Below are 18,054 nucleotides of genomic sequence, written 5' to 3' on the forward strand. Positions count from 1 at the left end.
ACTAAACTTTTAAAAATAATGTATAAAATGTGTACAATTTCTTGTGTTTGAAGAATATTTTTCAAACCAGCAACAGCCACTCCAATGTGTTACCTGGGCATTTTGGAGGGGCTGTCATTGACTATTGACCTGGAGATTATAAAAGATAATTGCCGAGAAGGAAATGTGGGGGAAAGGCTGTGGTAATCGCAGTGGGGAGAGGAAATGAAGAAGTTTTAGCTGTCAAGTCCCCTAGGTTTTGAAGTGAAGGAAAGAGAGGGAATGAGCAGTGGGGAAGACTCATAATAAACTCTCAAGACCACATTTGGGTTGTTCAGTGAACAACCAACTCACCTTTGCTTATTCACAGCATGGGTTAGTGTGACATGCGAATGTGCCCATTGCAAAGTAGTGGCACAAATGCAAACTCTTCTTTGAATCCACTTATTTCCCTTCTTGTAATTATTCATTGGTCTTCCCTTGTTTCTTTATATCTTGTTCCTTTGCAAACAAAGTGGAAAAATTATAAAATCAAAACTTTACCATACTTCATAATAGAGAAAAACCTGCCTTCAGTTGAAACTCAGAATTGTGTGAGAACAAAGCAATATGCTGAAACTGACATCAGATTTCGTTTAATTTTCAGTTTGCCCTAAATGCTATTGAAAGTTGGGAATAATCAACATGGTAATAAATCAAGCTATGATGTTTGGCAAGGGAATTTCTGTGTTTCATATTTACACATGTCTAATATGTAATCTTTCAAGCATATTCTTCCTGGTTTAGAAAATATATTTACTCCCAATGCCTGATCGCTCACAATACCTCTGTAACCATGAATGTTTCCTGATTCCAGAAGAAAGAAAAAATCTGAAGTCTTCTGTATCTCGGAAGGAAATTTCATTTTGAAGCTCCAGCTTTGGAAGTTTGGCTCCACTGTACAATCCACCATCAGGTGCTGAGCATAATCACATAGAAGGAGAGAGTGCGCAAAATGCAGGGTGATTGGTTTATCTTATCAGCAGCTTATGAATACCCTTGTGGCATCCTTTCCTTTGGAAAGAGGCATTTTTAATGGTAAAGAATATAGTCCAATTTTCTTAGGAATTAATATAATATTTTCTGATATCAGCAAAAGCCATGCAACGAGTATTTAAGACCAGGTATTGCCTTTAGCAAGAATTTAACAGGTTTAAGCTTCTTTCAAGCTTCCCAACATACTTGGGATAAGCAGGGTCAAGAGAGATTTTAATCTTGAGGAAACCTTAAAATTTAATTTTGCTCTTGAGTGTAATGTAAAGTAAAATAACTAATTATAAATAGGGAAATTATACTTGTATATATTGCATATTATGCATGTTATGTATGTATGTATTATAATGCAATACACATACATATATAATGCAATGCCCTATTTGGACAGGGTTAACTGAACTACAGTTATCTTTGTTCTGGTAACCTCTCAGCTGGATTATCTATACTATATGTGGGGATGGCTTTGAAATTAGTCTGGAAACTTCAGCTGATCCGAATAGGGCAACAAGATTGTTAACAGGGTCAGGTCATCATGATTACATTCAGTTAGCACTTTACCATCTGCACTGGCTGCCGGTCCATGTTCTGGCCCAATTCAAGACCCTAAATAGCTTGCATTCAGATTATCGGAAAGAATGTCCCCTCCCATATACAATACCTGAATCTTTAAATTGTCCTCAAATCCCTTCTGCAGGAGCCCCTGCCAAAGGAAGTGAGGTGGGTGGCTTCTAAGAAGAGGCCTTTCCGCTGTACCACCCCAGTTGTAAAATGTGCTTCCCAAAGAGGCTCACCTGGCACCTACGTTGTATTATTTCCAGAACCAGATGAAGAGCTTCTTGCTTCCAGGAATGTTAGTCTTTCCTCCTGTATGATTTTAAACCCTTTACTGTATGTTATCTTTGTTCCACATCTATGTTTTACTGTGGCTTTGCTGAACCGGTGCTTGGCCGAGGTAAGGGAATGGATGAGGGCCAATAAACTGAAACTCAACCCAGACAAGACGGAGGTCCTGTTGGTTGGCGGATCGGGTTTCGGAGAGGGTGGATTTGACCTGGTCCTGAATGGTGCAACACTCCCTCTTAGGGATAAGGTCCGCAGCTTAGGAGTACTCCTCGACCCGGAGCTTTCTTTGGAAGCTCAGGTGACAGCGGTAGCGAGGAACGCCTTCCTTCAGCTTCGGCTGATTAATCAGCTGCGCCCCTACCTGGAGTACGACTGCCTGGCGACGGTGACACATGCGCTGGTGACTTCCCGCCTAGACTTCTGTAACGCGCTTTACGTGGGGCTTCCCCTGAAGACAGTCCGAACACTTCAATTGGTGCAAAATAGAGCTGCCAGGTTGCTGACGGGGACGGGGCGTTATGCTCACATGACTCCAGTCCTCCATCAGCTTCACTGGCTTCCCATTGAAGCCCGGGCCCAATTCAAGGTGTTGATTATGACCTACAAAGCCCTAAACGGCTTGGGTCCTGGCTACCTGAACGAGCGCTTACGTCCGTATATGCCCGACCGCCCTTTGAGATCTGCGGGAGAGTCCCTTCTCTGGGAACCCTCCATGAAAGAAATTAGGAGAGTAAGTACCCGGAGGAGGGCTTTCTCTGCGGTGGCGCCCAACCTATGGAATTCACTCCCCAAAGAGGTCCGCCTGGCACCGTCGTTACTGGTTTTTCGGCGCCAGGTAAAGACCTTTTTATTTAAACATCATTTCAATTGTTAAAACATATGATCTGGCCAGGGCAACTTCTTCTTCCTTCTCTTTCTCCTCCTATACTTTTATTTTATACTGATAATTTTAATTTTGTATTTGTAAATCAATGTCTTTTTTGTATTTTTATATTTAATGGTAATTTATTATGTACTATTGTATTTCAATGTATTTTATCATGTTGTAAGCCGCCCCGAGGTTTCGGCAAGGGGCGGCATAGAAATGTAATAATAATAATTATTATTATTATTATTATCATTATTATTATAGCATTGTTTTAAACATTTATAGTGGTTTAGTGGCAAGTTTAGAAGTAGGGGATCCCTTCATGATAGTCAGAGCCACGCCTCAAGGCCACTGCCCCATCAAAGCCATACACCCCAAGCCACACCTCTTTCCAAGATTATGCCGCCTGTGATTATACAATAAAAATCAACCTTGCCACTTCATTTGAATTTCTGTTGAGCAAGGAATGCAAGATGAAGGTATCTCATTTTGAGGTGAACAAATGACAGCTTCTAGAATTATTTCTTATTATTTATTATGAATGAATGATTTTTAAACATTACATCCATAGCCCACTCACCAGCCAAAAAGCTCCCAGATTGGCTTATGTGGAATTAATAAGGCAGTTACTTCCCACAGTCTTATTAACCAGGATTGGGGGGTCAGGCAGGATGGGTGGTCATTTCTGGAGCAGCAAAGGCAAGCTGACCACATGTTGCTGAGGCACAGAGGCTGGCCATGAGGAAAGTGTCACAGAAAAGACATGTGCATGCCGGGCAGATAGTTCTGAGGAACTGTTAGGAACTATCAAAAAAACACCCCTGTTTTTAACCTGCTAAATTTAGGACTTCGACACAGTGGCAGCTGCTAGCCAAAAACCAGCAACATTAAGACTTGTGAGAGGTGGTGAGGAGGGACAGTGACCCTGGATTCAAGGATCCAGTAGGGCACCCTGACAGCCCCCTCCAAAATAAGTGGAGGTGCTCAGACCCTCCCAAGGGTCCCCTCCACTACACCCGATTTTGTATTGTACTCGGTGAACATTTATTTATGAACAATTGCTTATTGGGCAGTATAGTAAATATATAACAAAGTAATATCAATATACGTTATTTTAGTTTTGTGCAGAACCACCTATCAGTTTTGTTCCTGCTGACAGATGTTTCTCTGCAGTTGGTTGGTTATGCTTCATGCAGTCTTTCCTTAGCACAACAGTGAATTGGAGAATCAGGCTTCCTATGGGACAGAATGGAAGGCAAGATCATATCTAAATGGGGAGAAGTGGGGGGAAGTATCAAGGCAGGCCATGGAGTAGAGCTGGAAGATAGGGTGGAACTCCAGCTGATTTGGGCAAAGCTATTCCCAGCGTTCTGAATCAACATTTATCAGCACACTCAGAGAAACAAACAAATCGAAAGACAAGAAGATTAGAGCAGGTAGGCAGAAGCAAATGCAGATTGATACAGGGAGGAAGGCAGACAGAAACAAGGCCAGAGTGCAGGCACAGAGCAAATAGGTTTAACAGAAGAATGTCTCAGACAGGAATGAGGAAATGGAAATGTAAGCACTCCACAGGTAAAGATAACCAAGGGGAAGCTTTCCAGACGTATCTCTAGACCCTAATTGCACCACTTACTATTCTTTTCTGGATAATTTAAGCTTTTCAGGACTCTGCCCTTCCTTCTCAGTTGAAGAGTCATTGGAGGGGAGTTTTGGGGGTTTTTTAAGGACTGGAAAAAGTGTCTCTTTAAAAACTAGACTAGCCAGAACTCAGAAAAATTGCTGGGATAACTTGGGACTTTTTAGAGTATGCAGAAATTATCTTTTCTTTAAGTATCCTCTCACTGAACTACTGATAGATACAGATTCACAAAGGTTTCTGTAAGAGAAATAGAAAAATGTTACCTTAAGTTTTGGATAATACTAGAAATATATAGAAACAGATATACAGAAATAATATATAGAAATTTCCATGTCACCAAAACAAGAACTGAATTTTAATGAGCAGAACAAATTCTCACTTGATCCTGTTAACTTTTTTATTTTTATTTTTTAATTTTAAACAGATGACCATCATGTCTCACTTCAAGGATCTCAAGGATGACTTCCACAGTGACACGGTTCTCTCCATCTTAAATGAACAACGCATTCGAGGTGTTTTATGTGATGTCACAATAATTGTGGAAGACACCAAATTTAAGGCCCATAGCAATGTCCTGGCTGCTTCGAGCCTTTATTTCAAAAATATATTTTGGAGTCGGGCAATCTGTATTTCTGGACATGTGCTAGAACTAGATGACCTCAAGGCTGAAGTGTTCACAGAAATACTTAATTACATCTATAGTTCCACAGTAATAGTTAAAAGACAGGAGAGTGTTTTAGACCTTGCAGCTGCAGGGAAAAAACTGGGTATATCATTTCTGGAAGATCTTTCAGAGAAGAGTTTTTCAAGTTCTCCTTGTCTGTATTCATTTTGCAATACTGAAAAGGGTGAAGTGAAAGAAGAAAAAAGACAAGAAGACTCAGCCATCACAAATGGTCCAAGAATCACAAATGCATACTCAATTTTTGAATCGGAGAATAGTAATAATTTATTTTCTCCTCTTGACCTGAGAGCAAGTTTCAAAAAAATGCCTGAAACAAATAAAGCATCCAGTATTGGTCTGGACAAGAACAGTGCTTGCAAAGATGTTGAGCGAGCCAGTACATTAGCTGAACATTCCTATGCCGTTACTACGAGTTGTGATGCTTTTCAACAAAATTCCTTTTATCATGAAAACACTCTCCTTTCTAAAATAGGTGAAGATGGTTCTGAAGCTGTCCAATCAGTACCTGCAGCTGAATCAATAATGCAAACAAATAGCACAGCAAAGGCTGTTTTCAACACCCAGGTCACTGATGTATCTACAATAAAAATATCAACCCACAAGGGAAGCAGTGGAGAAGGTCACCAGAAAGCAGCAAATGATCAGATCTTTTCTCTTCAAAAATCCCACCCAGATACTGGCAATGTTCTTTCTTCAAAGGAAGATGAAAATAAATCAGATCATATTTCTGGATCAATAGTCACAGTCATTCCACATGTTTATAACTGTAACTGTTGTGCTAAAACATTCAGTGATGGAACTCAATTCAGCACCCATCTTCAGCTTCATTCACAACCTCAAGAACCTTTAGTCTGCAAATACTGTAGCAAACAATTTGAGAGTACTTCTGGACTAGAGACACATGAGCAAGTATGTAGGGAGTTGGACAGTTTATGTGTTCAAAATGAAAACGAGCCAAGCTGTTTAGATAATTTTGCTGCTTCACATGGTAAAACTAGCACTTCCTATATAAACCCAGAGCCCACAGTGACGCAAAATGAGCTTACTGATTTTCCTATCACAAACTGTCCAAAGCCAGAAACAGACCACTTTGTTAAAGTTGTTGATGGACAGATACTTTATACATGTACTGTTTGCAAACGTACCTATGTCACCTTGTCCAGCCTCCGAAGACATTCAAATGTTCATTCATGGAGGAGAACATACCCTTGTCATTACTGCAACAAAGTATTTGCTTTAGCAGAATACCGTACCAGACATGAAATCTGGCACACAGGAGAACGGCGTTACCAGTGCATCTTCTGCCTTGAGACCTTTATGACATACTACATACTCAAAAACCACCAGAAATCTTTCCATGCTATTGACCACCGGGTTGGAGTAAATAAGAAAACTGCTAATGGGAGCTTGAAAGCAAGTGTATATCCTTACAAACTTTACAGGCTTTTGCCTATGAAATGCAAAAGGCCACCATATAAAAGCTATAGAAACACATCGTATGAAAGCATACAAGCAAGCATACAAGTTAATGAAGCCCCTTCTAGTACCTGCATTCTTCAGAATACTGTCACTGCTGAACTACCATCACTGGATTTTGCACACGATATGTTATCAAACACAACTATTTCCTTGAATTCATCTTCATGTAATGATGCAACAGCAGTACCTATGAACCCTCCAAATATTTCTTCCTGGGAAGCGGGTGCATCAGAAGCAGGCCTTCAAAGTGATAATTATACTACTGGAAGGCCATTGTCCTCCACTGAACTGAACACTGGGCCTCAGGAATACAATTCCTCTTTGTCAACAATTAGCAGTAGCAATGCTGTTGAAAATTCAACCTCTGTTATTAATTATAATAATTCAGCTTCTTCTGTGATAGTACATAGTAGTAGAGTTTCCTCTGTAATAATGCACAGTAATGCTGTCAACACAACAGGAGGCAACAGCAACACAGGAACCTCAGATATTAAAATCAGCCAAGTAACAAGCAATGAACATACACAAGGGTCAGATGATAGCAAAAGCAATGTTAGAACAAGAAGCAATAAAGAAAAGAAAAAAATCGCACTATACAGCAGAGAAGGAACATCAGAAGAGTTAAAATATTTGGCAAATACAGGAATGTCTTCTAACACACCTACTGACATGTCTGAACCTTCAAGTAAGACTGAAACTTACATTGCAAAACCTGCATTACCAGGGACTTCTGCTGATAGCAATGTTGCTCCTCTTTGTCAAATCACAGTTAAAATTGGAAATGAAGCCATTGTGAAAAGACAAATTTTGGGCTCCAAATTGTTTTACAAAAAAGGCAGAAGATCAAAATATGAATCCAAGGAAGAGCATACCGTTCAGGTCACAGAAAGGGAGAAAAGAGAGAGAAGCATGTCTCGAGTCTGTAGCTCGGACTACATTGAACTTAATGAAATGTGTGATGATGTGAGTGACCATGATGCCAATGATAAACCATGGCGGCCATATTACAATTACAAACCAAAAAAGAAATCTAAACAGCTAAGAAAAATTAGAAAGGCAAAATGGAGAGAAAAGTACAAGAGCAGAGATACTTGCAGAGAAAGTGAAAAGACATTTGTCACAAATTATGCGCTTAGGAACCTTCCTGAAGAAAAGAATCAAGCAGATGATGGAACAATGCCTAATCTGCACTGTGAGCTCTGTACAAGGGGGACTTCTTCTACTGAAGAAACCCAGGATCATTTACACTGGGACACAACTACTCCGGAGCCTTACGCTTGTGAGTTATGCTCAAAGCGGTTCCAGAGCCCATCTGCTTTAAGGATGCATAGGCGATGTCATACAGGAGAGAAACCATATACTTGCAAAACCTGTGGAAAGAGCTTTGCTATCTCAGGCAACTTACAGAAGCATGAACGCTCCCATCTAGGTGTCAAGGAGTTTGTCTGCCGCTATTGTAACAAAGCATTCACCCTAAATGAAACACTCAAAATACATGAGAGAATTCATACGGGGGAAAAGCGTTATCATTGTCAGTTTTGCTTTCAGAGTTTCTTATATCTTTCTACCAAAAGGAATCATGAGCAAAGACATAAGCGTGAGCATACTGGGAAAGGATATGCATGTTTTCAGTGCCCCAAGGTTTGCAAGACAGCAGCTGCTCTGGGAATGCACCAGAAGAAGCATTTATTCAAAGCCCCCAAGCAGGAGGATAGAAAGGATTGCTTATTTAAAGAAAGCACTAAGACATTTATAAGTCAACATTTCATGGTTTCAGAGGGACAGGAAACAACAAAACCTTTACAAACTCAAAATATAATTAACGCAGACAGGCATGAAGCAAGTAACATTCAAAAACACGTATCAGGACTTTCAGTATGAAGAAATACAACAGATTAAAGAAAATAGAAGAAAGATATTAGGCTGGGAGAAGGGGAATGTCCAGAGTTATGGAGATTGTAAAATGTGAGGTATTGTTTCTGCATATAAATATTGATTACATGAAAAATGTGCCATAAAAGCAAAAAAAAATGGAAATTGTATGAAATTTCTCCATAGTGTGAAGGCTAACAGAAGCTGAAGCAGACATTGATTTTCCACAGTACAGCTATACTTAAAAAGAGGCAAATGAGAATATGACTAAATTAAACCATTTAAAATAAGTAATTTATTACTTATTATTTATGACTAGTTCATTAAGAATCTAAACTATTCTGGATGAAGAGATAAAATAGATAGATTGAAAGTATAACAATGTTAAAGAATTTATGCTAGAGACAGAAAAAACCACACCCTATATTCCTCAGTGAAATGTAATGTTAATTTGTGCAAAATTTAATACTGTAATTTGGAAGTTAAATTTAGCCATAGTTTAATATGTACACTACACCATCTGGTAAAGATTCTAAAATGTGTTATTTGAAAATGTACATCCAACTCTTCTAAAATCTGAATATGCTGTTAGAGAACAGCCGTGTGAAGAGGGATAGGAATAATAGTAATAATGATGAACATTTATATTGTTAATACTCTACAGCAATGGATCACAAGCTCCTTATATGTTAGAGCTGTTAAGCATCTAGCTTAATCAACAATTCAGTTGCTTAACTGATTACAGCATGACCTATTCTCCATGGGCACAGCTGATACAAGGTGTAACAGAATGCTCTTTCCTTCATCACCCTCTTCGTCTTTGGTCACATTCACACTGTAACATTCAGGACATGATTTCCAATGAAAACCCCATACTTGTCTCCTATGGATAGCCATTTCTAGGTTACAAGTTACTTGACCTTCAAGTTAGAGTGACCTGGGATGGACCAAGGAAGGAAAAGGATGGCTGGATGTTAATATACGGCCTATGCATGGGCCTCCCATTAAAACTTGCATGTGCCCCAGCTGCAGGCAAGGAAAAGGAAGATGGAACATGATCCCATTGACCCCATGCCAGAAGTTGGCAACTTGTAACCCTCCAGATGTTTTAGCTTACAACTCCCATCTCCACTAGCTATGCCAGCCACTATTGGTGGAAATTGTGGGTTAAAATGATTAAGAGGGCCACAAGTTGTTCATCCTTGCCTGTGCTGATCCTCTTCCAGATATACAGCTGCATCCATGGAAAGGTGGGTTTAGTTTTGGTTCTTCGATGTAATCCAAGGTCAGCATTCTTGACTACTAAATTATAGTCTAGGCTGACTGTCACTGGGTTTTACATGCATAGTCATCAAGTGAATATATGTATAGTCATCATGTGATTATGATTATAGAGTTGTTAGTCTACTCTTATCGCATGAAGTGCATATCATATCCATAGCATTCAACATGGGTTCATTTCGCTGTCTCCCAGACTATCCATTTCCTGAAACCCTTAATGCTGTACTTTGATGCAAACCTATCTTACCAGTTTGCAGAAACTACATGGAATGCAGACAATCCATTCCTAACATCAAGGATTATTGGAACTGTCATGAAAGACTTGATCACTGATGTTTCAATATTACTTTAGGGTGAAATCCATCAGAATGAATGAAGGTATAGTTCAGAAGAAAATGCTTATCCAAGTAGACTGGGAGAAGCAATTTCTGCCTCCCAGCTTCTCCCACATGGATGACACCATTTCAAAAGGGGAAGCAAAGAAGCAGGAGTGATCCAAGATACCTTGAATACTGTTCACTCCAGTCTCCTCCCTTCCCACCACCCAAGTTGCTTATCTGACCCTTATTTCTGTACCAGCTACAAGAAGAAAGGGAAAGGAGATCAGACGGAGCACCAGTTCCGAAATGCAAGGTCAGGGTACTGTCTCTGATCCTGATCTAAAAGCTGGGAATCTGAACTATCTTATGTCCCCCACCCCACCAAATGCCATCTAGGAACCATAGGATCATTCCCTTAATCTCTTCATTTGCTTTATTTTGTTGAGCAGCTTCTCTCTTATTTAATGTTTGGATAGAATGAAAAGTTTAGGTTGTTACAGAAGTGCATTATTGCCCAACAGAGGTTCAGGACTTCATGGAATCCTTAATAAATGTGGACATTGTTGAACCTTACAAATCTGATTTTTATAACTCTTCAGGAAGCATTTTTTCCTGCCCTTTCTGAACCTTAGATGCTTAGGTACACTGCCTAACTATATCTAACGAGACTTCAGATTGCTTGCATCATACCAGGAAGAGGCAGAGTAGTTTTCTGACTCCCATATAAGGGAATTCACACCTCTGCCAAGTCTACAGAAATCTGTTTTGGGGCTCCTTCATACTCATCTAAGTCAATATTGAATTGAAAGCCTAATCCTCCTGCTATAAGGGATAAATTTCCTTGCTTACATCAGCCCTATATTCTGCAGTCTTTCAGTCTAACACTCTATTCTTGTCCTTAAAACATTGGATTATATGCTTCAACAAGCTATCAACAAGAGAATTCATATAAATTAGAAGGTCATCCTTCAAAAATTCTTCAGCAAACAATGAACATTTGTCTGCTGAAGAATATCTCTAATCTTTGTCCATGTTGTCTAAGGCGACAACAAATATCCTGCTTTGTGAAGATTTGTTGACTCCAACTTCATAGCCACATATCTAGGAAAGAATTCGGCCAATTTGGGGGATACAGGGACCACTTTCCATCCCCTGTTCCCCTGTCACATTCCTGCAACTACTGCTGAGTTTCCTAGAGGCAAAAATTACGTTGAGTAGCATAGTGGCAAAATTTATTTTGCCAGTTTGCCGCTGAAATTTGGTAGCAAAACACTAGGGAGCTTTAGAAAGGGCAAATTACATTTGACAATGACCCTGTATAGCTTTGCTGCTTAATTTCTACAAGCTGCCAATTTTTTTTCCCACCGTGTCACTAAATTCAGCAATTGCAGACACAACCACACTACCAAATTTAGCAGCAGCAGGGGCTGCAAGAACAAGGGAGGTTATACAAGAGGGCAGGCAGCGCTGGTGGTCCATGTGTTGCTTAGCCTGATCTAGTGCTACAGATTAATGTAGGGTTGATATACAAATAAATTTAAAAAGCCAAGGTATTAAAAGAAACTTTCAATAAGACAAGATTTTTAAAAATCAAGTATACTGGATTGGTATCAAATAAGAGAACGTGAAGCCTTTAGTACAACAATATATTTCAAAATTGCAGAAAGGCTAAAAAAAGCAGAAAGTGGCCAGCGGTCTACATTCTATTATATAAATGAGTATGCTTTAAAGAATATCCATAAAACTACACCTGACACTGACCTTGTAGGTTCATGTTTATGCATTATTTAAACTAAATATCTTTGGTTGCAGTAAGCAAATAACATATACTTATCTTAAGCATAACTGTTTGTTGTTTTGCAAGAAAATATCCCACAATTGATATCAGTATTGAAAGATGTTAATTGTATACTGAGAACATTTTGGGGCTGTTCTTTAGCTGCTTTGGTGTCAGATCCTTTTAAAATTAAAAAAAATAGTCTCACTTTAGTGAGGTATTTCAAATAGATAAATTAAGACATTTTCTAAAATGATGCATATGCTAATGATTCTAGACCAAAGCCAATAATGTGTAATATTTATACATAGTGATACTTTTACAAGTATTTTCTATAATTGTATAATTCATATGGGAAATAATAGCTTCTGTTATGTTTGAGGGCTTTGTATATTTTGATAAAACACAATAACTTTGTAATTCTGTCCGTTCGCTACAATTTATAGCAAAGCAGTTTTAAGATGGCGGTGTCATGTTTATAATTCATTATTGAAATTTTACTATATCAGCATAATGGATAAAGTATTATTGACCAAATTAGAATTAAAACAAGTCTAAATAATGGTACATATTGTTAAGGACAGTAATTTGCTACATAATGGCATATGTATTTTGCTTTTTTAAAAAAACAATTAAAATCTGATGTTCAGACCTATGAAAAGAATCTTAATTTGCAATATTAACAATATTAATGAATATAGTAATGGGATGCTTTTGTTAAACTGACCAGTTTTTTATTTCTAAATTAGTACCTTTTTAAAGACTTACTTATTTTAACTTCTGCATAATGTACTTAGCCTACTATCCTGAAGCTTGTCACTCTTGAAGGAACTGCACTCAAGAAAGTGGTTTATTCTGATGCTTTAAAAATGGAGACGATCATAATTCACTGCCTCAGATCATGTGCATTTTTAAGGTTTACATTAATTTAATAGTAAAATCCCACAGGCCTATTGGTGTGGTTATGCAAAGTTTACATTTCAAATCTTGTTATAGGGGTGGAAATTAAATGATGTTCACAAAATGGTGACTAGTTAATTTTCATTTTCATTATTATTATATCCTGCCTTTTTTCTTCTTGGGAGGAACCCATGTAAAAACTTTCACTATTATCATTTAAATGGGTGTAGAAGCATCATGCTTCCTGTGCTAGAAGTACAAAGAGGAAAGGTATAGAAGCTACAATCCAATGAGATGGAGAGACATTATAGGACCTGTGTCAGAAATAAGGAAGGGCAGTTAGTGAGAATTGAATAAATACGAATCAGTGCATTGAGAAGTGGTTTCAAGAGCCTGTGTTTAGAGTAGGTTTAAGTTTAGAGCAGGGATACAAAACTGGACAGCAGGGGGACAAATCAGGCCCCAGCACTATTCCGTTTAGTCTCCAGTATAGCTCCTAATCCAAAATCATAAATGCAATTTGCAACTTTGGCAAGGGGCAGAATAAAATGTAAGGGAGGCTTTGGCAAACCCTTCTTCCTATTATTATATCAGTAACTACTCATTTGCCAGCACAAGCCAAGACAGAAGAAATTCAGAGTGAGCAGCAGATGGATTGTCCAAAGGGCTATTGTCAAATCTCCTTTGCTGTTTCTACTGAAGGAGAGGAAGTTAAACCATATACGCACACACTTCCTACAACGCTACTTCTTCCGTCAAGTCAGCACAGCTACCTTCATCATTTGCTACTTGAAAACAAGACCCCTGTTAAAAATTAGCTAGGAGTTAAAAGTTTAGACTAGCTCCCACTAACTAAAGGTTTAGAGAAACACAAAGAGAGATTTCCGTCTCACTTCAGCACTGCGATGACCTACCGAAGAGTGTGTCTGTGTGGCAGTACTGCACGTGCTGGTCATAATGCTTGACAGTGCGCGTACGTCTCTGCCCTAGCACCAGACATTCCTGGTGGCAGATGGCACTGAAACAGAGACATTGGAAATGACAACACAGATGCTACCCGCTGTTTGAAATTGATACTATAAATAGAGAAAATTATAAATATGGCTAATTGCTGAACTAATATGGCTCAATTATAAATATGGGTAATCAGCAGCATTGTCCAACAGATGGATTATCCACTAGTTGCAAGGGAACACATCCAGGAAGTTGCTATTGCTCACATGTCCTACTTGTAGGTTTCTTACTGTGGGCCACTGTGTGAACAGAATGTTGCATTAGATAGGCTTTTCTGGAACAAATAAGATGCAAGGTTATTCAGGTCTTTAGCCCTGGCATCTAGGATGAAGCAGCAACAAGCACAAGAACCCCAGAAGCAAGGGCAGAGTTATGGAATGAGGGCTGAAGGAAGACTTTATCCTTTTGCTCCCACTGCAGTCCCACTCTGAATTATGAGCCAGCTACTTTTGATGTGAGAAAAAACTCATGTTGGCATCAATGGGATCTTTCCTCCCACAGCAGCTTGCTAGTGTGACATTCCCCCCCGCCCCCCCTGCACTCACCATTTAGATACAGCATACTGCAGGGTCAAAGTATTAAAGGAGGGCTCCTTTAATCCTGACCTGGCTCAGGCCAGTATGGGCACATCAGCTGTTCGTTTAAATATAATGAATACCAGGGTTAAGACATAGCATTGCAAATGGTTTGACCTTTGACCAATCCTATTACCTGAGTATACAGTGGCTATGAAAAAGGCTTTCGAGGCTCCATATTCATATGAATGGCTTTTGCTCTGTTTTTTAATTGGCAGATTCTAGGAAGGTTCACTTTCCCCCTGCCTCGTTATTTATAAGACTTCTAATTTCATTTTGTTTTATTATGTTTCTCTCATCACCAGAGTGCACATTCAGCTGTTCTAGTCGCTTAAGTGATGCAAACATCAGTCTGGCTATTCCCCTAAGAATTTACTGCATTCAGGGCATAAGCCATACAACTTTGTACAGGAACTTGGGGGAACGTTGCATGAAGTAGTTTAGGCACATGTTCCAATTATTTAGAAAAAGCCCCTGGATCCAGCATGATGACTGTGAACCTATATAAGATATTGGCTGGTTTGCATGATCACAGGGAGGAAAGTAGTAATGATGGCTTGTTTCCCTTCCCCCCTTGCATGCCAGTTGCACACTGCTCAATTTGCCTAATTTCTTTCATGGTGTGTGGCTTCCTATGTTTTGAGCCCAGTGAGGTATGTGGTGGGAGTGGCTTTGAACTCAAGCTGGAACCCTAGGATAAGCCATGGGTTCTGAGGTAGTTTTGCCTGGGTTCAGACAACACGAGAAGCTGTGGTCCATGACCGTAATTAAGCAAATTCTGTGGCATATAACTGGCATGCAGAAGGAAGGGAAAAGAAACCCACAGCTTCCCCATCAGCCCATGATCATGCAAACCTGGCCACTGTTTTCACATGTGTAAAATTGCTTCTCCTCCTCCACTCTAGATTAACATCTCACCTCTGTACTGTAACTGTAATTTAATCTGGAAATGTGGGATTGCCTGCAAAAACAATACCTTAAACATACATACATGATGAATGTAAAAGGTCATTTCATGTATAAGGGAAGCAGTTTTTATAAAAGACATTACTCTGGTTTTTACTATGTACAAGAAGTACATGTTACTGAGATTTCCTCTGTTCCCATGAAAGCCTGACACTTACTTTAAGTTATCTGACATTTTGAAGAACAGGACAGAAACTGCAGAGGAGGAGTAGAACATAGTGTCATGGCATACCAGCTGTTTCTGATCCTTTGACAGTTGGCAGATATGATATAAATTTTCTCCTGCAAGAAATATGGTTGCAATGGTGGCTGTTGATCATGTTTGGGCAGAATTTAAAGGGTCTGCATGGGTGACAATCGAACGGTTTAAACAGTAACTTTTTCTATATAACATATATCATAGTCTACAGCCAGAGACAGAAAAGATTCTGAAGAATCAGAAAAGAAGGAAGAGGCAGAATCTGTGAGAGAAGAAAGAATCAGCTACCAGCATACAGTATATTTTGGCTTTATGTTTTAAACATTTAAAGATTTTGTATTTTATTAATGTTGTAATTTGTGAACCACTCAGAGAACATTGGCTAATGGGTCATATAAAATGTAGCAAATAAAGGCATCATAAATAAGGATGGGATGGAAATGTCAAAGATGAGCTGCAGTTTGATGTTTAAGAGGAAGACAGGGGCAGTGACCTGGTTTGCACATTTACCAGCTTCAGCGCATGGAGGCTCCATGTTGACAATCCAAGACCCTGCCATGGTGACTTCTTGTTCTTTGTCGTGGCCTCTGTGCATCACACATTTGGGTGCTGCGCCTGCGCAGTGCCTAGGCCGGAAGATTGGAAAGCTAACGGTTTTGGTGGGAAAACTCCGCTCCCCTCCCCCCCAGTGGTATAAATAGAGCGGAGTGTCCGCCATTTTGCTCAGTTTTTGCGACCGCCATTTGCTGTGCCTCATGCCTGTTCGTCTCTCGCTTAGATCCTCGTGCTTACTGTTCGTTTTACATTTTTGCTATATCTTGTTCCTACCTTCTTATACTCCTAGTTTTTTGCTCTTATCCCATCTTTCTTTTTCTTCGTTCCTATATAAAAAAAACAACCAAAAAAAATTATCTTACCCTCTGCACTATCTTCTCTTTTCTATTTTTCACGATGCGCAGCGAGCGGCATTCCACAAATGTGTTGAGTGCGGATCCAAAATGTCGCCCGCAGATGCGCACGACCTATGCCTCCTCTGCTTCGGTGAGGGGCATAGAACTGATAAGTGCGGCCATTGCTTGGCCTTTACCAAGCAAGCTAGAAAAAATAGGGAGAATCGTCTCCGCGAGCTCTTATGGGACCAGGCCTTGATGCAATCTGACCAACTGGTCTTAAGGCCTGGCTCCTCCTTGGCCGCGCCCTCTCAACGCTCCGCCTCTGCCTCTGGTGCACCTCCGAAGTGCCCTGTTCCGGCTTCAACTGCTCCTCCACAGCGTCCTTCGGACAAAGGTGCCACCTCTATGGAGGCCCAGCAGCTCCCTTCTTCTCCAGCTAAGAAACAAAAGTGCAAACATACTGGCTCAGACAAGCCATCTGCGCATAAGAAGCCGAGAAAGGAAAAGGCAGACAAGACCACCCGTAAAGGCAAAAATCCCGACCGCCCCAAACACCGTGGTTCGGGTTCATCGGGCTTCTCAGTACCGACCGCCACCGCGGTACTGACTCCCTCGGGACCGGCCATGCAATCCGCGATGCAGGTGACCCCGCCCAGATCCCCCAGGCACCCTATCAGGCCTGAGAGCGTGTCTCCTCAACAACCAGAGGAGCTGCTTAGGGAGTCTTTTTCTGATGGAGAGATTAGAGACTCCCCACCGAGGGAACACTCCCCTACTCCAATGCCAGCGGCCGAACCACCTGCAGATTCACCCTCGCCTCCGAGACGTCGAAGCCGTTCATCCGAGCATGGAGATGAAGATTGGCTGATGCATGGCTATGGTGGTTTCCCTACTTGAGGTGAATACCAACCATATTCCTTTTACCCATGGGACCGTCCGTCACCATCAGCGCCGAGGGAGGCCCCATCTACATCGAGGCGAGCGGAAAGAGAGAGACAGACCTCTCCAGAATCTGCATCTTCTAGTGATCGCCACCAGTATCTCAAAGACTCGGACGACTCGGAGGTTGACTCTACGTCTCCTGATGTGGCTATCACCTCCCAGGGTCCTGCCTCCCCTGACGAACCACATGTCACCTTTGCGGAGCTCATTGCCTGTCTCATTCGGTCTCTGGAGATTGAGGCCCATCATCGTCCAGGTCCCAGTACCAATCGTTATGACATCGTCAGGGGAGATCAGTCCGCAGCCATAGCCCTGCCACTCATTACGATGCTCCGACAGGCTATGGTCCTGCCTTGGGATCAACCGGCTCAACCACAGGCAACGTCCTGTCGGTATGAGGCCATGTATCGGGTGCGAGAGGATGACATTCCATTCTTACTCTGTCATCTGAAGCCAATTTCTGTGGTGGTTGAGTCCTCCCAGGGCAGGGAGTCCAGGGGACACACGGCCCCTCGTGACAAGGAGGGGAGGAAAATCGATATGCTCGCGCACCAGGTCTATACGGCCTCTGGGCTCGGCCTCCGCATATCGAATTATGAAGCAACACTGGCACATTACCAGGACTTCATAATGCAGAAACTGGATAACGTTGCCGCTTCCCTTCCGGACCAACAAGCGGACTTGGCCAGAGTCTTCATAAAGGAGGCAATGCAGGTGGCAATACAACAACTCTCCACTGCCAGGCACCATGTGGACACTGATTCGCGGGCCCTCATCAGTGCCA

General features: G+C 40.8%; 1 protein-coding gene across 3 annotated transcripts in view; it reads left to right on the forward strand.

Annotated features, from left to right (window-relative positions):
* Positions 1-12,445, forward strand: part of ZBTB38 (zinc finger and BTB domain containing 38) — a 35,763-nt gene extending 23,318 nt beyond the window's left edge. For 2 of the 3 annotated variants that reach the window (XM_044432984.1, XM_044432982.1), the window contains one exon: positions 4,792-12,445. In XM_044432984.1, the coding sequence (XP_044288919.1) occupies positions 4,792-8,412 (3,621 nt within the window). In that variant the 3' untranslated portion in view covers positions 8,413-12,445. Of the gene's footprint in view, positions 1-835; positions 935-4,791 lie in introns of all 3 variants that reach the window. The other variant, XM_044432983.1, reaches the window with a different exon arrangement.
* Positions 12,446-18,054: the final 5,609 nt, after the last annotated feature.

This window comes from Varanus komodoensis, unplaced genomic scaffold (genome assembly GCF_004798865.1).
Source record: "Varanus komodoensis strain SLA01 unplaced genomic scaffold, ASM479886v1 scaffold25, whole genome shotgun sequence".
NCBI lineage: Eukaryota > Metazoa > Chordata > Lepidosauria > Squamata > Varanidae > Varanus > Varanus komodoensis.